The sequence below is a fragment of the Passer montanus genome, unplaced genomic scaffold, assembly GCF_014805655.1.
Source record: "Passer montanus isolate IOZ18808 unplaced genomic scaffold, ASM1480565v1 scaffold47, whole genome shotgun sequence".
Classification (NCBI taxonomy): domain Eukaryota; kingdom Metazoa; phylum Chordata; class Aves; order Passeriformes; family Passeridae; genus Passer; species Passer montanus.
In genome coordinates this window covers 3,987,804-4,009,626 of record NW_024369596.1, presented here as the reverse complement: position 1 = coordinate 4,009,626, position 21,823 = coordinate 3,987,804, and the positions used below count along the sequence as shown (strand labels likewise).

Below are 21,823 nucleotides of genomic sequence, written 5' to 3'. Positions count from 1 at the left end.
GCATCTCCCATGTACCACAAGCAGAGTAAAACCTGCTGGGGCAGACGGGGGCAGTGGCCAGCACAGAAGGGAGAGGAAATACGGGAACTACACGATCCCACCACCACCCATCCCTCCGAGGAGCCCCGAGGGAGCTCAGCCCTGTGAAGCCCAGGGGCACAGAGCTGGGGCACACCACCCTCCCCACCCTCCTCCCCCCGGCTGCTCGAAGCTCGGGTCGGCTAGGAAGGAAAAGAAGCAGAGAGCAAAGCATGCCAGGATGACTCACAGAGGGCCGTACCAAACTGAGAAAGTCTGCTCGTATCCACCGTCATAGCCGGGCTCCCAGGAGACGTTGGCTGAGGTCATGGCGGCCACGACGTGCACGCTGGTCGGGGCGTGAGGGCTTGTCCCTGCAGAGAGAGGGGACAGCTTAAAGGGGAGCAGCACCACAGCTGGAAGGGGTCTTCTCCCAAAACACAGTCCAAGGGGACTCCTCTTGCACCAAGCCAATGGGCAAGGCCATTTCTGGAAATGGCAGCAGGACAGGTGGCCAAAGTAACAGCACAGAGAAAGACAACTCCACCAGGAAATAATATTTAAAGGAGACACTGCTCTTAGAATCATAGGGTGGTTTGGGTTGGAAGGAACTTGAAGGGACAGCTACTCAAACTCTCCTGACATGGGCAGGGACACCTTCCAGCAAACCAGGTTGCTCCAAGCCCTGTCCAACATGACCTTGAACACTTCCAGAGATGGGGCAGCCACAGCTTCTGTGCCAGGGCCTCATCACCCTCAAAGGGAGGAATTTCTTCCCAACATCCCATCTAAACCTCCTGTCTCTCAGTTTAAAGCCACTCCCCCTTGTCCCGTCACCACAGTTCTCTTTTTGGGGAGCATCCCCACCTCCTGCCTTGCCTGGGGGGCTCTCCCCAGGCCCCTTCCCCCCCTGCCCATACCTACGACAGTCAGGTGGGTGCTGGCAGTAATGCTTGCGACGATGTTGGTGGCGACGCACTCCCACTCGCCGTGGTCGTCCTTGCCGAGGGAGCGGATCTGCAGGGTCCCGCCGGGCAGCGTGTTGTGCTTGCTCCTGCTGGGCTTCCCTACCTTGGGCGAGGAGCGGGGTGGGGGGCCAGGCAAAGAGAGAAAAAAGGCGACTCAGCAGCGGGTTGTGGGGCAGGGCGAGGCGGCGGCGGGGTCACTAAGCTACCTGCGCGGCCCAGGGGACACCGCCGGCCACCGGCAGGGGATCTGGTCTCTCCGTTCGTGGCAAGGCAGACGGTTCCCCCGTTTCCGAGAGGACCTGGGGGGCAACGCGAGAGGCATGCGTCAGGAGGCTGCTGCTCAGCACTCACACACAAGCGGGAAACCCCACGGCACTCGCACGGACACCGAGCCCCGCGGCAGGGCTCAACCTCCGGCATCCAAAGCTGAAACTGCTGCAAGAAGGGGCACTGGCCGTCCCAGCAAACCCCCTCCCGGGATGGGGAAGGCATAGGAGGGCCCAGGAGATGCCCAAACAGCCCCTCAGCCTCAGTTAGCAGCAGATGAGAGGCAGGACCCTTCACATCAGAGGTCTGGGCAGCAAGGGCCCCATGGGGATGTGGGAGGATGGCGTGCGTGGAGGTGCCTAGAATCTCTCAAGCGGAGCGGAAAGATGGATCTTGCAACAACTCATCCATGCCCAACAGCCAAAGTTGTGCAAATCCCACGTTGTCCTGAGTCCTCTTCAGCTGTTCTTCATGTGGGAGAGTCTGCTGATCAACACCAGGACCCACAGGTTGATGCAAAGAAGGAGGAGCAGAGCAGCCCACAGACACGTGGGGTTACCAGTGCAAGGCAAGGAGTTCTTCAAGAGGCTGGTCAGCACTGGTGGGCTGATGGGGAGGGAGGAAGTTGGCTTCTGCCACTGGCAAACTGAGCCCAGCCCAGCCAGCCCTGATTGGAGTTGGAGGAGATAAGCCCAGAGCCACAAAATGAGGAGGACCACCAGAAGGCACAAGTGGGATTGGAAAGAAACCTGGCTGAGACAGTGAGGACATGGAAAGAAAAATAAGATGGGAGAAAAAGACTAAACAGCCAACAAGCTTTAGGCAGGTCACTTGCAATGTGTACAAGTCATGGTCCTCCTCGTGCTGCTAAAAGGGACCCAGAGATCCAGCAGCTCAAGACAGAAGGATTGGGGATGCTCCCACTGGGTGACAGAGGGACCCAGATCACTCTCAAGAGCCCTAAAAAGGGCATGGAAGGCTTGGAGGGAAGCTCCTGACAGCACAACAAAGAGCCCAGGAGGTGTCCTGTACAGTGGCTTTCCTATGGGAGCAGTAAAGGTGGGAAACAAGGAGAAGGCTGCAGGAGGACTGGAAAGCCCTCGCTGCTCCCAGGCTGTGCCACCACACCCCACTCAGTGACAAAGGGACATCTTGAAATCTTTATATCCAGTTCGGGATCATAAAAACAGCTTCTTCCCAAGCTCTTTGAAGTCACGGGGCAGTACAGCAGCTGCTGACTGGTGCAGAGCCAAGAGACCCCTGGATGTGCTGCGGTGACACAGGAGGTGTGCGCTGCGAGAACGGCATTGCCACGACTGCCACGTCCTGCTGGTGACACCTGCAAGCCAGGCAAGGAGGAGGGTGTCCTGTGGGCAGTGCTGGCGAGGCAGAGGAGGGGCCGGGGCGGGGGCAGTGTTTCAGCTTTGCGGATGCTGCCGTGTCGGTTTCCCGGGATTACTCGGCGGCCACAAGCCGGGCTTCCCCCACCCACCTGCGGGACAGGACAGGACGGCAGTGGCTCAGCCCAAAGCGAAGCAGCTGTACCTGCAGTTTGTTCTTACCGGGACAGAGTGTGGCTTCTCTGTCTGCAATATTCACCAAAAGCCAAAGGCACTGCAGATTTGTCTGGCAGGCCGGGTACCTTTCTCCAGGCGATGATGGGAAAGGGGTCTCCGGCAGCAGCGCAAGGAATCAACAGCTCCCTCCCTGCCTCCTGTCTGTACTCCCAGCCTGGTAGCACCGTGAAATAGGGGGGGTCCTGCGCCAAACAAGGGAAAATAAGGAGTGTCAGCCTGCCCAAACTCCCATCACCAAAACTAAGCCTTTGCCAAACCAACCCAATCCCCATTCTGGATAAGCTTGAGGCGTAGCAAGGAAAATTGTGTGGAGAATGTGTGCTAAGGAGCCTCAATGGCACACCAAATTACACACTATAAGCTTGAGGCGTAGCAAGGAAAATTGTGTGGAACCTCAATGGCACACCAAATTACACACCTGGAGGGAGATTCTGTCCAAAGAGCCATTGCATTGGAGCACAGAGTCATGGAATCCCAGAACAGTTTGGGTTGGTAAGTATGTTAAAACTCATTCCATTTCACTCTCTGCCATGGGAAGGGACACCTTCCACTATCACAGATTGCTTCAACCTGGCCTTGGACACTTCCAGCCAAAGCTTCTCTGGGCATCCTGTGCCAGGGCCTCACCACCTTCACACAGAAGAGCTTTCTCCTAATATCTAACCTAAACTTTGCATCTGTCAGTTTGACCCCATTACTCCATGTTCCATCTCTACAGTTCCTGACAAAGAATCCCTCTCCAGCTTCCTTGCAGGTGCCCTCAGACACAGGAAGGCTGCTTTGACAACTCCACACAACTTCTCTTCTCCAGGCTGAGCAGCATCTTGCTTTTTACCTCCTCGAAACAGGAAGAAACCCACCCACATCACATCAGCCATCAACCTGATTTCCTCGCCCCGGCAGCCGCCCCGGCGGATGTGTGTGTCTGGTACACAAAGCGTTATCATCTGAACCCTGGCGAGACACCATGAATCACCACGGCTCCCTCCCAGGCACAGGACTCCGTGTTCAGGGAGGGAAGAGGCAGCAGCTCCCACCCCAGCTGCACTGGGAACTGCACTGGGAGCTCAGCGCGCCCCAGGCGCCGCACGCAGCCGGAGCACGTGGAGCTCAAATCATCCATTTATTAAAATCCTCCTGAACCCAAGCCCGGGCCAGCAGGGCTAAGTGTTTTGTTGGCAAAGGGGACATTCCAGGGAGATGTTTCCTCAAACTACCCCAGTCCAGTGTCAAAACCCGTGCTGCTGCTCCAGCAGGATATTTCCAGCTACACCAGACAAGGTGCCCTGGGGGCTTGCCTGTGCTGGTGGGAAGCACATCTCCAACCACAGCACAGACACACCCTCACCCTGGAGCCTCTGCTCTTCCCCACACAGCCCCAGGAGCTGCTCCTGGCACAGGAGGACAGGGCTCCCAGCAAACCCAAGGGATTTTGGCAGGAGATTTACCTTCAGTACCAGTCGGGCAGGGGGAGACTGGCCCATCGTACCCAGGGCGTTATAAGGCACACAGGTGTAAGTGCCGAGAGCATCTTCAGTGGCCTCCTCGATCCGGATCGACCCGTCCTCCAGCAGGTTCCAGCCAGAATACTGCAGCAGGGAGAACCAGGGAGATCACTTATCCAACACCCACCACAGCTCCTTGTTTCTCCTTCAGCCAAGCCCACACCCACGCCCAGGGTGCTGTCACATCTCTGGGAGATGCCCAATCCCACTCCCAACATCCAAAGCATCTCCTCAACAGCAGAGAGAGGAAACTTGGGCAACATCAGCCTGTCCAAGCATAGCCAGGCCTCTTCATGTAGCCCAAAAGATTTAAGATCAGAATCTAACACTAAATAAAACTTGTTCTGGAGTCAGCAAGACATCTCCACCTGGAGAGCTGAGGGCACCAAGGACCAGGAGGCCACAGCAGCAACAGCTTTAAATGGAATTAAAACTTCAAATCGTTAATATTTAAGCAAAAAATTTAAAATATTGAGCGCTTTCTTTAAATATTTAATGGCGAATATCCTTGCTCAGACTATCAAATCAAGATTAGGGGAAGATGTAGATTTGTTAAAAGGGTCTTTTAACCACCAGTTGCCATTGGAAAAATAAAGCAGGGCCATCAGGAGGTGACTTTAGGGGGAAGAAGGCATCAGATGTGGGAGACACAGAATGTCCACAGGCACTGTGGGCTCCATAGGAGAACTGGAATTAACTCTGCCCACAGCTGATAAGGAAAAGCAGCATCATCCCATCCACGAGATTCTTCTCTCCCGACAGAAAGGGACCCACAGGGTGCCTGGTGGTGCTCACTGCTGTTTGCTGAGGAGATGAGGGTCCGAACCCCTCTGTGCCCCCCTCTCCCCTCCCCGGGGGCTTTGTTACCTTCTCAATTCGCAGGGGACGCCCGTCCTTGTTCCACTTGACCAGCGTGACCGGGGGCTCTGCCTCCACCGGGCAGCGGATGTACCCGTGGATCCCGATGGGAACGTAGATGATGGGGGGCATGTTCACCACACGGGCAGGATCTGGGAGGGCAGCAGCACCATGTTAGCACGGGGAGAGAGCCCTTCTCTGCTCCCAGCCTGGCTTCAGAGGATCTGCCTCGTTTTTGTAATGAATTCCAAACCCAGCACCGCCCCGGCTCCCACAGGCTGTTAAGCCAGGCTTGCTACACACAAATCCTCTGGAATACCTGGCATTTCTGTGAGGCTTTGCTCATGTCCAGGATGCTCCTACCTGGGGCTCATTAAAGATTGCATTTAAGAAGAAATGGAAGATGTGCCTGCTCCCAATTCCACACCACCTTGCACCCTGCTGAAGCCTGAGCTGCTCCATTACAGCACAACCTGTGCCAGGTGTGATGAACACCCAGCACAGCCTGGTTTTACATACAAGCAATCAAAACTATTCCAACTGCCAAGCCTTAAAACACACCCAGATGGGAAAAGGGATCCATGTCCAGGCTGCCACGAGTCCTTTACCTTCAATACCTGCTTGTACTCGTGTCTCATTGAGGCTGGGTCATGTTGAATAGCAGCTACCTCACCCTTTCCAAGATGCAAAAACCTTAAAATACATATCTAACCCCCCCCTCCACACTGCACCACCCACGCAGAGAGGTGTCTCGCAATCCTCCAGTCTAGAATGTGTCATTAACAGCACTTCTAAGAGCTTTTTAATTAAGTGCGAGTGGGTTGAAGAGAATCTAGACTTTCTTTAATAAGAAGCTTTTTAAAAAAATGTTATTTTTAATAAGAAGAGTGAGTATTTCTACAATCTCGTCTAGACACCGGCACCACGAGGTTATGGGAAAATCCTGATGGGGCTTATGCTGCATTAAGGGATAAATGTGAGGGTTTTGGGGTGCACTGCTGATGCAAAGTGGGAGGGTAAACATTAAGGTGCTTAATAGGAAAGGATGGAAGATGTGGAAGATGGAAGATTATTGCTTTCTTGGGGCAAAACCAGCAGAGTTTGGGAGCTCTGCTCCCAGCACATCACCCCAACCACTCCCCAAAACCTGTGACCCCGGCAGTGGCACCATAACCCAGATTGCCCAGTGCCACATATGGAGCAGGCTTTACCCCCCTCTGCTTAACTCCACCTCTTAGGAAATGTAATCAAGGACTCCAGCAGTGCGGGAGAGGGTAATGGGATCGAGCCTTTCACTACTAGGTCACTGGCCAGGGGCCAGCCCAGCCCACTAATGACCCAGAGCTGTGTCCCCATCTGCTTTGGGAGGATGGACACTCCCTCCAGAGGCACCAGCCCTGGTGTGGACGAGGTTTGCTCAGGAGGAAAAGGGTTTGTGGCACCAAAATCCGAGCACCCTTCCTTGTGCCGAAGCCTGGCTGAGCAGCAGATTGTCCAAGCCTGCTCTCGCTGCCATTAGAGCTATTTTTAACAGCTATCAGCCCTGACAAGCAGCCCTGGATTAGCAGCAGGGCAGATTTAATGGCCTGAGGCCACAGGCTTTCCCAAGAGCCACCCAGCTGGGAACATCCAAGCCCCAAATCACGCCTGTGCCTGGGCACAGCACCACTCACACCATCCCCCTGCCCACTCTGCCCCTTCATCCATCCCCACAGGGACTTGCCAGCCCTTCTCTTGGGCTCCCCACTAACCAGAACCAGGTCTAAAGGCAGCAGCAGCTCTAAGGCAGCCTTGGAAAACCCACGCTGAGAGCCCACTTTGCTCAGGCCTGTCTTTCATTATGAAATAAAAACGCCGAAGCCTTTCCGAGCAGAGCAATATTGCAATTGGAGCGGCGGCAATTGAGGCCATTACTGTGGAATGCCACAGGATGCCGGTGGCACACTACCCATTACCGCCCGGGGATTCCTGGAGAACGAGGAGCGTGGGAAGCACAGCTCCTGCTGCAGCCCTTTCTCCTCGCCTTGTTTAGATCGCTTACCGCCTGAGAAATGTGACGCACCGAGCTCGCAGAACGGCCGCGCCACAGCAGCAAGCCCCCGAAATGAACACCAAAAAATACACCTCGGCACTGAGAGCCCTTACCTCACCCCAGCAGGGCAAGGACAGCGAGGGAGCAGCCAGGGGATGATGCTCGCCGAATTAAAAAACACTTGTAGCCAAGGTGGACGCCGGTCCCAGCTGAGCAGTGTCACTCAGGCTGCTCAGACCATTTGCTTTCTTGTCTCCCACGCCCACGTGGGATGCTCTTAAGCTTTTTTGCCGAGGATGATTCCATGTTCATCCAAAGGCTGCTGTCACATCAGCCTGATTCTCCCAGTGTCATACCAGGACAAGAGAGCCTCTGGGGCTGCCTGGGAGCCAGGTGTTATCAATGCCAGCCCCATCCCCGCACTCACACTGCACTGTCAGGTAGGCAGAGGCTGATGGCGAGCGGCCCAGGCTGTTGCTGGGGATACAGGTGTATTTTCCAGCATCCTCTGGTTTGACACGGAAAATAATCAGCGTCCCGTCGATCAGGATCCGCACCCTCAGCTTCAAGTCGCTGCAGGAGAAGAGGAGAGGAGGATCACAAAGAGAGCCAGGGGCAAAGCCCAGCACAATCCCAGCTCCCAACACAGCCCAGGAGCAGCAGGAGAACACCCTGCCCCACCAGTCATAAACTCACTTCTTGAAGTAGACGTTCTCCTCCTCCCAGTACCACAGGTAGGTGAGGTTCCCGGGATACGCCTCGGCCTGGCAGGTGAACAGCGCATCCTGGGAGATGTTGACTGTGATATTCTCCGGAGGGGAAACGATAAAGGGAGGTCCTGGAGGGGGGAAGAGGAAGGTGTCACTCCCACCACTACAGGCATGCCCACAAGGCTTGCTCAGGTTCAGCTCTATCACAGCGTTTTGGCTGGGAGCTGCTGGAGGGCTCTGGGGCAGGGCTGGCCCCGATCCTCTGGGAACCACAGTGACCCTGTTATTCCCAGCCCTCTCCCTAACCTCTGGAATGACTGAGAACCAGTGGCCCTGTTATTCCCAGCCCTTTCCCTAATCTCTGGGCTGACTGAGAACCACAGTGACCCTGTTATTCCCAGCCCTCTCCCTAATCTCGGGCTGACTGAGAACCAGTGGCCCTGTTATTCTCAACCCTCTCCCTAACCTGTACAGCTCTGAGGAGGGGATCCACGCCCATGGTGCTTCTCCCAGGGCACACAAGGACATGCCTCCCTTCATCCCCAGCACTTCTGGAGGATAGTATCATCCACAGGAAAAATCCAGGGGGAACAGACTGCCAGGAGCCAGCAGCTCACCACTGCCACAAAAGCAGTGCAGAAGACACCCCGTGCTCCTCTCCCTGCCGGTAGCTGTTGACCTAATTAAAGATTTATTTAATAAGAGAGGGAGCAAGGAGCAGGAGGCCTGTCATGCATCACCGCTGTCTGACGAGGCGCTTCATGACAGCCTCAATCTTTTCCCCGCTTCCCAAACAAAACCGAGCTGCCATCAGGGCCTGGCTGCTCATCAGCACGGCCACCACCGTGTCCCAATTAAGATCCTCCATCCTACAAACCGGATGCAGAGCCACAGGCCAGCCAGCACAGAGGCCTGGGGGGTCGCCCCAGGGTGACACCACAGCCCTGTGGCCCGTGGAATCCCCCATCCCAGACCTTCCCAAGGTCTCACCTTGGACGAGCAGGCGCGTGGTGTGCACAGCCTCGCCCTGGATGCTGTAGGCCCGGCAGGTGTAGGCACCTCTGTCCTCCCGGCTGACCGAGAGCACCGTGAGGCTCCCGTCGCTCACCTGGGAACAAGGGAAGACCCTGGAGCATGGGCAGGGACCCCCAGGGGGGTGGGAAAGGCCCTCCCTGCTTCCCACGGCAGAGAGCTGCCGGCGCTTTCAGGGCCGGATGAGAGACGGGTTTCCCCGCTCTGCAAGACGTGGGATATTAATAAACCAACACACGCGTTTCTGCTCGACGCCAAGGGGAAGGGAAAAAAAAAAATCATGAAATAAATAAATAACCATCCCAGCACATTCATCTCCCTGAAGTGACTGGCAGGCAGCAGCCTCCAAACCACTCCTGCCAAGCGCCCCGGCACCATTGGAGCTTCACAAGGAGCCTTGCTGGAGCATTCCCTGTCCCCCCAAGGGCCTGCTCCATCACTGGGGGATGAGGGGGACACCCCAGCTTGGCCACTGTCCTCCCTGTGGGGCCACCTCTCAGCTGGAAGAGGAGTGGACGGATTCCCTCTGGGGACACAGCAGAAGGATGGACAAGGGACTGTCACCTTTGGGGTAGCAGCACCCCCATGCACAGGGAGGCCTCCCAGCCAGGCCTCCCCCCCTACCTCATTCTGCCTCATCCTTCTATTTCAATTAGTAACAAATGATTCCTAATTACTCTCATTAGTGCCTGCGCTGATTCCAATGCCTGATTTACCAATTACAGCTCAGGGGGGAATCTCTGCCTGGGAGCCTCTGGGATGCAAAAAGGGTCCTGAAGGGGAGGGGAGGAGGGGAAATCCTCCCTGCTCAACCCTGCCCTGCCCCAGCCCTGCTGCATCCGTCCCTGCCAGGGGGACACTACCCTAGGCTGCAGCCCCCACCTCATCTCCAGGGTCTTGGCCCCTGGGCTGAGTCTGCAGGGAGCAGGTCAGGTGCAGGAGCAGGGCTGTCCCAAGCACTTGGAGGGTCTCCAACCTGCACCCAAGGGCTGGCAGCGTTACAGGCTGCTGCTCAGCAGGGCTGGGGTGGGGGAAAATGGGCATCTCACCAAGGAGAAGTGCTGAGAAAGCACGGCTGGCTCCAGGCACGGCGGAGCCGCCACCACCGTGGCTCTGTCAATACTGTCCCTGCCAGCTCCCAGCCCAGGAGTCCCCACGGCAGCCCTCCCCCACCTACCTGGTACTTGCCATTGGCACCCAAAAGGTCTCCCTCTCTGAGCCAGGTGACGATGGGCTTGGGGTTCCCGAACGCCATGCAGGTCAGGGTGACGCTGCTGCCCTCCTTCGCCTCTACGTACTGCGGCGGGGTCTCCGTGAACGTGGGGGGAGCTGGGGGCACAGCAGACCACCGGGTCACCCGTGGCCGCTCTGGGTCAGGGGGCACACGGGGACAGAGGGGAAGCTGCCGCCTGCACACTCTGCACATCCCCAAAGGCAAAGGGGGCTGCACGGACAGGGGTGTGCCTGGGGACACCGACCAAGAGGTGCCACGCTGCACCCCAGCCCTGTCCCCTCTCCTCCCCACCAGCTCCACGTCCTCCCCCCACCCCGCTGCACATTAACTCGCTATTGTCAAAACATGGGAAAACACCGCAGTGCAGATCGAAAGGCTCCTTCCTGATGAAAGAGGCTGGCAGGATTACAGCCCGCCCCTAATTACCCGCGGTTGTTAAAGCCCACTTTAGAGGAAGACAGGTTGGCAATTTAATCTGCTTGGGAGAGAAAAAAAAAAAAAGAAAAGGAATTATATTTTGTTTCTCCCCAAATGATTTTTATTTTCCCCCTAAGAAAATTAAGCGTTGTAATGCGTTGGGGGAAAGCCACAGCCCTCACCCTGAAAGCAATTCCTCGGGCTGGGAGGATTATGGTTGTTATATTGTTATTAAGCCCCTGCACACCCCGTGCTGCACAAAGCCCCAAAACTGGCCCATTTTGCCAAGGGGAGGGACAGGGCATCTGGGGCCATTTTCCAGCCCCTCCAGCTGGCAGTTTGCAGGATCTGTGCACGTGGCAGAGGTGAGCCAGGCACCACCATCCTACTCCTTCCTCCTCCTCTTGCCCTCCTTCCCAAGCCCTCGGAGCTCATTAGCAGGTTGGGGGAAAGCAGGAAGCAGCAGGCAGGGCAGCAGGCAGGGATGGGGCTGGTGGCCTGCACAGCCCCCTTGCAAAGCTCCGGCTCACTAATTGGGCTCAATTAGGTGGCTCTGCTCTGTGCCACAGCACAGCCATCCCCCCAAAGGTTAAATTAATTGCACAAGGTCAAGGCAAGACCAGCAAGGAGCTGCCAGTGGCCACATCTCTCCAGCCACCCCACTGCAGTAGGAGAAGCACAGCCCTGCTGCTGGGCTAAAAATAAAGATCTCTCTCCTGATGCAGAGAATGACAATTTGTTAATTAGTTTAATATACAGCCTTAATAAAATGAAAAAGTAATTTGAGTAAATCTGAATTTCAAGAAAACAAAGATTTGATTTTCTGATCTGTTTGTTGAGAGGAGATTCATTCCCAGCCCCAGTTCTTGATGTCTCTCCTTTAAACAAGCTCCACATAATTAAACTGAGGAATCCCTAATAAAACTTTGTCCCTTTTGAAGTCACACCCTGGCCGGATCAGCCAGCCTGGATGGCTTCAGGCTCGCGTGTCTGCCAGGCACAGACACCACTGAGGCCCAGCATGCCCCAGACATGCAGCACCCACCAGAAATCCCATTTTGGCACCGCAGGGATGCCGCAGCCCCCGCCCCGCTCACCATTGACCGTGAGGTGGACCCAGCTGCCGTTGTGGAAGGTGTCGTACTGCTGGTCCAGCATGAGCACTTTGCACTCGTACCAGCCCTGGTCCTCGGAGCGCACCTGCTCAATGCGCAGGGAGGCTTTGTCGTGCAGGCTGGCCCGGCCTGTGGGAGAGCACAGCGTTGGCACCATGTTCCCAGCACCAGAGCAGCCCCCGGAGCGTCACCGCAAGGGACACCCCATCCCAAACTGGAACAGCACCGCAAGGGACACCCCATCCCAAACTGGAGCAGCCCCCAGAGCATCACTGCAAGGGACACCCCATCCCAAACTGGAACAGCACCGCAAGGGACACCCCATCCCAAACTGGAACAGCCCCCAGAGCCTCACTGCAAGGGACACCCCATCCCAAACTGGAGCAGCCCCCGGAGCATCACTGCAAGGGACACCCCATCCCAAACTGGAGCAGCCCCCGGAGCCTCACTGCAAGGGACACCCCATCCCAAACTGGAGCATCACTGCAAGGGACACCCCATCCCAAACTGGAGCAGCACCCAGAGCATGGCCGCAGGGGACACTCCATCTCCACACCAGAGAAGCCCCCAAAGTATTGCTGCAGGTGACACCATCCCAAACTGATGCAGCTCCCAGAACATCACTGCAGGGAGCAAACCATCCCAAACTGGTGCAGCCCCTAGAGCATGGCTACAGGGGCCACCCCAACCCCACACCAGAGCAGCCCCCAAAGTGTCACTGCAGGAGACACCCCATCCCAAACTGGTGCAGCCCCTAGAGCATGGCTACAGGGGCCACCCCAACCCCACACCAGAGCAGCCCCTAAAGTGTCACTGCAGGAGACGCCCCATCCCAAACTGGAGCAGCCCCTGGAGAATCACTGTGGGGAACAAACCATCCTGATTGTCACTGCAGGAGACGCCCCATCCCAAACTGGAGCAGCCCCTGGAGAATCACTGCAGGGGACACTCCATCCCAAACTGGAGCAGCTCCCAGAGCATCACTGTGGGGAACAAACCATCCTGACACCAGAGCAACCCCCCAGAACATCACCCCAGGGGACACCCCATCCCTGTGGGTCGCTCTCCCAGTTTGGGGTTGGCTGAGCCCCATGGTGTGGTTGCAGCCGGTGGTGCCAGGCCGGTGGTGCCAGGCCGGTGACACACTCGCCCATCTGGGGACGGCAGAGCCAAGCTGCCAGGGCCAGGCAAGGTGCCTCGAGCAATGTCTGCCCACAGTGACACCGGCCTTCTGCTCCCAGCCGGGGGCTGGCGGCGGCACAGCCGGCACGCAGGTGTGCCCCAAAGCTTTCCCCCGCCTGGGAGACTCCCAGAAAGCAGGGCAGCCCTGAGCTGACCCTGTGCACAGCCCCAAAAACTGGGTCAGGAGCAGAGCAGCCTAAACCTCCACCCCGGTGCAGTGGCCACCGGGCTGTGGGATTGCTCATTGCTGAGCTGAGTTTGGCAGGGCTCAGCTGGTGCATCTTCCCTGCTGCAGCATTTCTTAGAGAGCAATTTGGGCAGAGTCCCATAAGGCCCAGGGAAGATTCCCAGGACAGCATTCCACAGGGAAAGAGATACCACAGTGTGTCTGTCCTGCTACACCAACCTTCTCAGGGCTGGCTTCCAGCTCACAGCTCCCACCAGAGGACACCGGCCACGTGTCACAGGCAGCACATTGGCAAGCAGCCACATGAGTTCTGCAGCTCCAACCTGTCACCTCCGCCTAGCACGTGGCCCTGGCTCCATCCCCACTGTCCCCCCAGCACCCCTCCCTGGGCTCACAGCTGCTCTGGGGCGCAGCAGCGGCAGCAGCAGCCACCGCCACCACGCGTCACCCTGGGTTTCTCTGCCTCGCTTGCTCCCGTCCCACGCAGCCCAGCTGGCTTCCTAACGCTGCTGCTTAATTAAAACCAACTGGGTGGAAAGCGAGCAACGAGAGGCAGAGCCCGCGTGGTTTCCGACGGAGGAGCGGATGGAGCGGAGCTGCGCGTCCCGAGCCACGCCGCAGCCGGGACTCGGCACCCTCCCCTCGTCCCCCGGGACTCACCGGCATACTCTGGGTCCACATGGGGAGGGTAAAACCCAAACTTGATGAAGATGGGGATGGGGACGCCGAACTTGAACCACTCCACGACATAGGGAGGGGGCTGTCCCGTGAGCGGGTGGATCACGTCGCATCCCAGGATCACGCTCTCGCCAGCGCGAGCGGTCACGAACTCGGGCTCCTCCCTCGAGCCAAGGGCACCTGCAGGGGGTGAAGGAAGAATCTGTGGCTGATCCCACTGCTGCTGCCCAGCATCGAACCAGGATGCCCAGGAGAGCAAGAGCAGTAGTAATGCCCATCCCTAACCGCCTGTCCCCAAGGGCAGCCCGTGATTCGCCCTTGCCCCAAAAACAACAGGGGGTCCTAAGCCCTTACACTCCAAGGCCACCCCGAGCTACCACAGGAGTCAGGACAGTGGCCATCAGCACCCCAATGCTCCAGGACAGCTTCCCAACCTCTGCACAGGGCAAGGGTGATGCCCAGTGACCGCCACAGGGGTTTTGGGGACCCCTGCTCTCAGCAGAGGGGCACAGAGCATGCCTAGCACTGCTCCCCACATAGCAGCACCATCTGGGCTACCCTGTATCCTTATGGCAGGGAAAAGGCTGCTTTTAGCTTGTGCCCCTGCATCCTCCAGCAGGCGGGACTGAGCATGCAGAGACCCCTGGCCACAGCTCTGCTGTGCCAGCCCTCGGACCCAGCTCTCCCACGGTGCCAGGATGGGCTGGGTCCCTGGAGCTGCCATGGTCCAACCAAGCCCACATGTCCTCGGGCATCCCCGGGAGCCCCAAGCCTGGAACCCGTCTGCGACCTGTGCGTCGGGTCTGTCACCCTGCTCCTCCCAGCTGCCTAATTACAGAGGACTTTGGTCTCAGCTCCCAGGCTGCTCCACCCCGGCTGTGCCGCCCTGCTCGCTGCAGCCTGGCGTCATCCCGCTCTGCCAGCAGCAGCAAAGCTGCATCCTCAGCACGGCGTTCAGACAGGGAAACCCAGAGCTGGGAGGAAGCCAAACAGGGGGTCCCCAAATCTAGGTTTAGACCCACATCGCCCTTCCCATCAAGGAAGGGCCCCCCGTTTTCCTGGCACACAGCCGCTGGCGGTTCTGGGGGGGATGCTCGGGGAGGGATGCTCGGGGAAGCACGTTCCCACTCCTCCGCGCTGCTCCTCGGGGCCGCCGGTGATTGGCGGCGAGTGACATCACCGCTTCCCCGCCGCGGGAGCCGAGCATCACCGAGCATCACCGGCTATTTTTGGCTCTGGCACAAGCGCGTACCGGCGAGAGGTCCGTGATGTGCCACCCCACGGGCCCACCAGCCCCGTGTCCCCGCGGGAAGGGCAGCGGGCAGAGCTGGCCGCGGCTCGCACACGGCACGCACCAGGCGTGTCCCTGCAGAGGGTCACAGCCCGAGGGTCACCCAAGCCCCCACGCCACCAGCAAACCGGGCACGGGTGGCTCTTTAACTGGGAGGGCTGGCTGGTGGCAGCGGGGTGGGTGACGCCGGGGCGCAGAGCTGCGAGCCATCTGCAAGGAGCAGATGCTGCATTGCACACCCACCGCAGGCAGCCGCTCTGGGGGTCCTGCAGAGCTGGGGGTCCTGCACGGCCAGGGATGCGCCCGGAGCCCAGCGGGGCGGGGGGGATCGCTGAGCACACACGTGCGGTGTGCACGCACACCCCCGCACACGCGTTGCACCGCCTCGACAACGCTCTTGCACCTTTCCATCCCTCGTTAGCGCTGCATCGCCGATGAGCTCCCGTTCGCACCCTGTCAGCAGGGACGGCACCAGCCCTCCCCTGCCACCCCGGCAGTGAGCTGTGAGAACCCGTCCTGACCCCTCCATGCGGGAGGGTGAGGGGGGCTGCGCCGCAGGGCTGGAGCCCCCCGTTCCCTGCCCATGGTCCCGCTGCGCTGATCGGGGACGGAGCCGTCACGTGCTGCTCAAGAGCATCCAAGGACGCGCTTCCCCGGCCGCCCTGCCCGAGCGAGCAGGTCCCCAGCACCTCGTCCCCTGCAAAGTGACACCCTCTACACTCTCTACATCTAGAAGATGGAAGTGGTAGCAGCAAAGCCCCTTTCCCAAGCCCCCCACCTGCCCCAGCGCTCCAGCTCCTGGGCTACCAAAACAGAATCTTGCTTTCCAACTGGCGCCTGGAATGCTAATGTTTGCCCAGCTGGAGCAAGCTCGCTGCCCAAGAGGCCACCCAGACACCCTGGGGATGGGCGCCAGGGAGTGACACTTCACCAGGATCCCCTGACTGGCTCCCTGGCAGAGCAGTGGGTGACGTCCCCGGGGAGGGGACGAGCCAGCCGCTCCGCCGGACCCACGCCTGGCCAGGGCTGCAGGAAAATAGGTCATCCCCGGCAGCTCGCAGCGCCGGTGTCTGATCGCAAGGCCGGTGGGGAATTGCACGCACGGCTGAGCATCACCTCCCCAGCGCACGGCCGACTGGCAGCCACGGCGGAGAACCGGCCCCCGGCTCTCCCCAGCTGCCACCCGCCCCGCTACCGGCCCCGTGCCCTCCTGCCCCCACTTCCAGAGCGCCAGGAAGGCAATGGGGAGATGTCTCACAAACCCTCTTTGGGTCTCCTCAACTTCCCACCCACCAACCCTGAGGGGTCCCAGCGCTGACCAGGTTTTCCTCCCAAGTCCAGACCATGAAGAAAGCGAGCAATGGAGACTGCAGCTCTCGATTCAAAGTGTTTTCTCACCCCCACATTTGTAGGGAAACGCTTGAAAACAACCCGCAGACGCCAGAAGAAACAGAGCACAAATAGACGGGGTATTTTTAAACCCACTTGATTTTCCCAGCCAAGTTCAGAGAGGTTTCAAGGCTGAATCTGCGGTTTGGAAACGGGGTCAACATCAGGGAACGGCAGCACCGAGGTGAACCCCAAATCCGCCTCGGTGCAGGAGCTCACGTGAAGCTGGGGGATGCCTCGTAAAGAAAAACAAGTAATCAACAGGCTTCGTCATCCAAGCAGATCCAGGAAAAATAAAAGCATGCCGCGTGCCAGGAGGCAAGAATACAAGATGCGGAGGTGGAGTTGAACAGCATCCCAAAGGGAGAGGAGGGAAGGCTGCCGCCACCGAGACGGTGCCACCGCGGGGCTCCCCAGGACGGCGGTGCCAAGGACGGGGAGACCCCCACATGGATCTGGGCATCCAGCTCCTCAGATCCCAAGGGCACAGGTGGAAGATGCCATAGGTTTTGGTGAAGCTGAAGGCTCCAGCATCTCTGCTGCGCTCGCTGAAGCAGGAGCCTTCCTGCAGGTGCCTTGTGAGAAGGACAAGGCCATGGCAGAGAGGAAATTCCAAAGGAATTAACACCTGGGAAAGCTTCCTCTCCTGGCACAGTGGACACCCCTGCCCTGGGGCAGAGAGGGCATCCTGTCCTGACCCACCATAGCCTTGCAGCCTGCTGACAGAGGCACCACTACCCATTTCCAGTGCTGCCCCACACCCCCGGCACTCATCCCCACCCCGTGCCCCCATGGGGACGGCTGAGGGAGCAGCACAGGCCCGGAGCCTGTGGACCTCTCCTCCCTGGTGAGCCGAGACGAGATGTGCTCTGACACATCCCGCTCCCATCGGTGGAGGCGGGATATGGCAGGGATCTCTGAGGACAAGGCCACCAGCGTGGCATATGGAGGCCAGCAGGGAAGGAGAGCAGGCAGCCATCGCCATGAAATGAACACGGGGGGAGACTGCAGTGCAGGGTGGGGGACAGGGACAACGTGCTGCAGGGACCCCGGCTGCCAGGGCAGGGTGTGGGGTGTTGGGAGTTTGCCTGTCCCCCACCTCTGTAGCCCCCTAAATATCTCAGTGGGGGCTGCACCCCCATTACAAACCCAGTCCCTTTGCCTATCCTGGGGTATCCAGAGCCCCCAAAAGCACCCGCCTGTCCCATGGTGGGAGAAGCCCTGGGGCTGGGAGCACAGCCCTCACCCCCTCCCCCAGCTGGAAAGCAGCATCTGGGCTTTCAGTGCGATTCCTGCGTTTTAAACCCGATTTTCCAGATGGATGGAGGGCGATGCGCAGGTCAAGTGACATGCCTCAAGGTCACACGGGGCCAGGGAGGAGAAGGATTAGCAGCTCTGAGGGGTGGCTTGGTGCCCCATCGCCAGTGAGATGGGGACTCAGAACGCCGTTCCTGGGCACAAGGGGTGTCCTGTGGGACCACCACCACCCGCCCCAGGCAGGCAGGCAGCTGTCCTGGCATCCCAAGGGGAATGCATGCATGGGATGCTGCACCACAGTGGGTTCTTGCTCCCTGGAATGGCACAGGTGGGTATGTGCCTGGCTGGGAGCACAGGTTGGTGCTCTGTGAGGCACGGAGATGAAGCAGGAAAGAAAATTACTTCCCTGAGGTCACCTTACTCCTGTCTGGGGGTCCCTTGTGCCCCCTCCCTCTAATCACCACCAACCCGGTGTTGAGCATCCGGTGTTGGCAGCTGCCTCGTGGGAAGCATCATCTCCCAGCAACGACCAGCAGCTACCTGTGCGCTCCCCATGAGCTCCCTCCATGCACCACAGGGACAATCAAGCAGCTGTGGTGGGAGCTGGAGCACCAAACCCATCCCAGAGGAGACTTCCAGCAGCTGGAGAGCGCTGCCAGGGTGCTGTGCCCCCAGTCCAGCCCCACATCACACCTGTACCCCCGTGCAGGCTGGCACCACCTTCCCTGTGGAGCAGCGGGTACCATCCCGATGCATTCACAGCCCTCCAGCAGGAAACTGGGATGCAGGCAGCGCTCCGAGCTGCCCGCCAGCAGCTCCTGAATCACGCTGTTCCTGGCTCAGGCAGCCCTCCCACCAACGCCAGCCTCTCCACGGAGGAAGCGAGTTGTTTTTCCAAAGGCCAGCTGGTCGCTCAGGGCTCCCAGCCTGGGAGATTCCTACCGCAGGGAAAGGGAGAGGGAAGGATTCCTCCGTCGGCACGGCATGGGGCTGGACCCACTGCTGGCCCACCTGCAGGGCTCCTCGTCCAGCGTGAAGGCACAACCTCCACGACGGAGGACCAGAGGTGAATGGGAGCTATGCCACCCTGCCACAGCTCTGGAGAGGAACTTGCAGGGCTCACCCATCACCAGCAAAGCTGCATCTTCCAAGTCAAAAGGCAACTGAGCCGGCAAAGCATCGCCGCAAAGACCCTCCGGCAAGCCAAGTCATCAACCGCGCCGCTCACGTCCCTCCCTGCCCCGTGTGCTCCCATCCAACAGGTCCAGAGGAGCAGAAAACCTCCAGGGAATGATGGAAACGGGAGCCCGGCCAACGCCCTTGGCTGTTCCCGGTGCCAAGCCATCCCCTTGCCAGAAGAGAGCGGGGCCAAAGCCACACGTGCCAAATCCAGCGGCTCCCGGTCCAGACTCCACCACGGCCAAAGAGGTAAAACCCAAGAGCTCTGCACCGCAAGCGGGCAGGGAAGGCAGGGCTGGCACTGCCACCCCGAGCCACTCCAACTGGCCAAGGTCAGCGCCAGGAGCATCGCCCGCTGCGGTGCCCAGGGAACCTCTCCAGCGGAGCCGAATCCTCCCTCTGCAAAGCCTCCTGCCGGATCCACGAGCGTCCCCACTCTGGTGCCACAGCGTCACGCTCGTGGGAGAGGGAGGAAAAGCCCCTCGGTGTGACGGCACTGCTGGGAATGCCAGGAGGCCGGATCCTTCCTCTGACACCCACTCCTGGCGCGGTCACGTCCCGGCTCTCCTCCCCCATGCCATAAGAGGGGATAACGCACCCTCCTTCCCTCTCTGAGCCGATTAACGCCTGGAAAGCCCTTGGAGAGCCAGGCAAGAAGGCTGCCCAGGGCCAGCACCGCTGCTCCTCAGCTCGGCAAGGAGGGAGTGGTGTGGGAGGAAGGCCACGGCAAGAGGAAAAGCCCCAGCGAGGGCACCAGCACACGGTGAGCCCCAGCTCTCCTCCCAAGCAGAGCAGGGTGACAACTCCCCACGAGGACGGGACAGTGCTGGGACCAAAGGGCTGCAGCAGCTGGGGCCAGTGCCGTGGGCTCCCTGCCCCTGCGGGGGCCGCGGCGGCCCGCAGCACCCCCTCCCCCGGCACCCACCCACGCATTACTCACGGCACGCTCATTCATCACGTACACGCTGCTCCACACGCACAGCACCCCCGTGCCGGGGCTCCCCGGCACCCACCCACCCCGGCACCGGTTCCGGAGCTCCATCCCAGCGGCTCCAGGGTATTTCCAAGTTCCCAGGCGCCGAACGCGCTGCTCTGCTCCTCTCCCCGGCGGAGCATCCCTGTACGAGCAGCTGCTGCAAACACTGCCTCACCACACTGCAGCACGCAGCTCAGGCAGGCAGCAGCCGGCCACGGCTCAGTGAGAGGGGCTACGTACCCCAAAATGGGGCAGCTCCATCGTGAACCCCCCGAAAGGACAGCCCCGTCCTGACACACACCCCCTGCCTCCAGGAGCCGCCTGCCAGGCGACGAGGACAAGGGACTGTGGCACGGCACAGATGTGACCCAGGGGGCTCGGGGAGTGCTGTGAACTGGGGGGGCTGCAGCACCCCGGAACGTGTCCCCTCCCAGCCCACCCGTGCCCCCCAAGACAGTGTCCCCCTACCACGGGGAAGGGACTGGTGGTGGCTCCCAGCCAGGCATCGCTGGCTGCCGGCAGCCACCGCATCCCCATGGGCAGGGTGGGTGAGACCCGGGGCACGGCTCCAGGGTCTCATCCCGGGTAAGGACCACCGGGACGCAGGGAAAGCCGTGTGCCCAGAGAGGAGCCAGCGGCAGAGATGGGGGACGGTGCTGCACCAGCGGCAGGGAGCTCCTCTCTACCTGCAGGGATGGCTCGGAGGGGTGGGAGGGGGCTGGCAGCTGAAGGGAAAGAAGCTAGAGCAGGAAAATCAGGGTTATTCCTTGCTGCCGTCTCCGTCCTGACCTTGGACAACCCTGTGCCTCAGTTTACCACAGCACAGCAGCCAGCCTGCAGTGGGGGGAGAAGGAGGGCAGCCTCTCCTGGGCGGGGGGGTGGGAGCAAAGTCACCCCCAAACCCGCAGCCGGGGCGCTGCAGGGGAAGGCGACGAATCCCTCCTGCATTTCTCCTTGCCCAGCCGGGCTACCCTTGCAGGGAAGGGCAAACGCTGCCCGCACCCCCCGGAGCTGCCGCAGGCGCTTTCCTCAGGATGAGAGAAGAAATCCGAATGCGGAGAAAAGCTTGCCCATCCCCGATCAACGGGGACACCCAGCCAGCCGCGCTCCCTCGCCGCCAGGACCCGCACCCGCTCGCCTTTTCCCAAAGGGAATTTCCAGCCCCTGGGCAGAGGCTCCGCCGCACCGGCAGCGCGGCTTCCCGAACTTCCCCAGCTGCAGCCGCTGCCCTCGGGGAGGTCACGGCCAGCCCCGCCGAGCGCCTGCGGAGGGAGGATGCGCCGGGCGCTCCCGGCTCCCCCCGGCAGCGGGGGATGAAGGAATCGCCAGCGCCCCGCCGCAGCGGGAAGCGCTCGGTCCCCGCACCGGCAGCGGGGAAGACGCGAACCCCGCAAACCGCCTTGGCAGCCGCAGTTCCCCCTCCTGCCTCCTCCCCAGCCCCTTCCCGGTACCCTCTCCCCGGGACGTGATGCCCCCTCGGTGCGCGCATCCTTCCCGGTCCATGCGCATCCCCCCCGCCGCATCCGGTACACCGGGAGAGGGGGGGGAACCCGCAAAGGCGGCCCCGCCACCGCCCCGCAGACCCCGGCGCGGCCCTCCCGGGCTCCTCCCGGCCGAGAACACCCCGCGGCCGCACTCACCTTGGACGGGCAGCCCGCGGGCGCCGAGCACACTTGCTACCAAAGCGGCCACATACCAAATCATAGTACTACCGGCCCCCGGTGCGCAGCATCTTCCGCCCGCCCCGCGCCGCACCTGCGCTCCGCCGCGCGGTGCAGCCTAGCCTGCGCCCTTTAGCGGCTCGGCACCGCCCCCGCCCGCCGCCCATTGGCCGCGCCCCGGCGGAGTGGGCGGTGATTGGCCGCCGCCGCGGCCCGGGCCGGTTCAAGGTGGGTTGGCGCGCACGGGGCCCCTGCGCCGCAGTATCATGCGCACTGCCGGGAGCGGCGCG

General features: G+C 60.1%; 1 protein-coding gene across 10 annotated transcripts in view; it reads right to left on the bottom strand.

The window, feature by feature from the left end:
- IGSF9B (immunoglobulin superfamily member 9B) overlaps nt 1-21,618 on the bottom strand; it is a 47,535-nt gene extending 25,917 nt beyond the window's left edge. For 7 of the 10 annotated variants that reach the window (XR_005628983.1, XR_005628984.1, XR_005628985.1 and 4 more), the window contains exons 1-13: nt 21,513-21,618; nt 13,763-13,960; nt 11,716-11,862; nt 10,145-10,296; nt 8,926-9,043; nt 7,922-8,063; nt 7,653-7,798; nt 5,203-5,345; nt 4,279-4,419; nt 2,896-3,012; nt 1,193-1,285; nt 939-1,089; nt 269-392 (exon numbers count right to left, since the gene is read on the bottom strand). Coding sequence is in view for 5 of the 10 variants with exons in the window: in XM_039722077.1 (XP_039578011.1) it covers nt 269-392; nt 939-1,089; nt 1,193-1,285; nt 2,896-3,012; nt 4,279-4,419; nt 5,203-5,345; nt 7,653-7,798; nt 7,922-8,063; nt 8,926-9,043; nt 10,145-10,296; nt 11,716-11,862; nt 13,763-13,960; nt 21,513-21,576 (1,736 nt within the window). In the remaining 5 variants the exon portion in view is untranslated. The remainder of the gene's footprint in view (nt 1-268; nt 393-938; nt 1,090-1,192; nt 1,286-2,895; nt 3,013-4,278; nt 4,420-5,202; nt 5,346-7,652; nt 7,799-7,921; nt 8,064-8,925; nt 9,044-10,144; nt 10,297-11,715; nt 11,863-13,762; nt 13,961-21,512) is intronic. The other 3 variants (XM_039722078.1, XM_039722079.1, XM_039722080.1) reach the window with 3 other exon arrangements.
- Between the last annotated feature and the right edge of the window lie 205 nt (nt 21,619-21,823).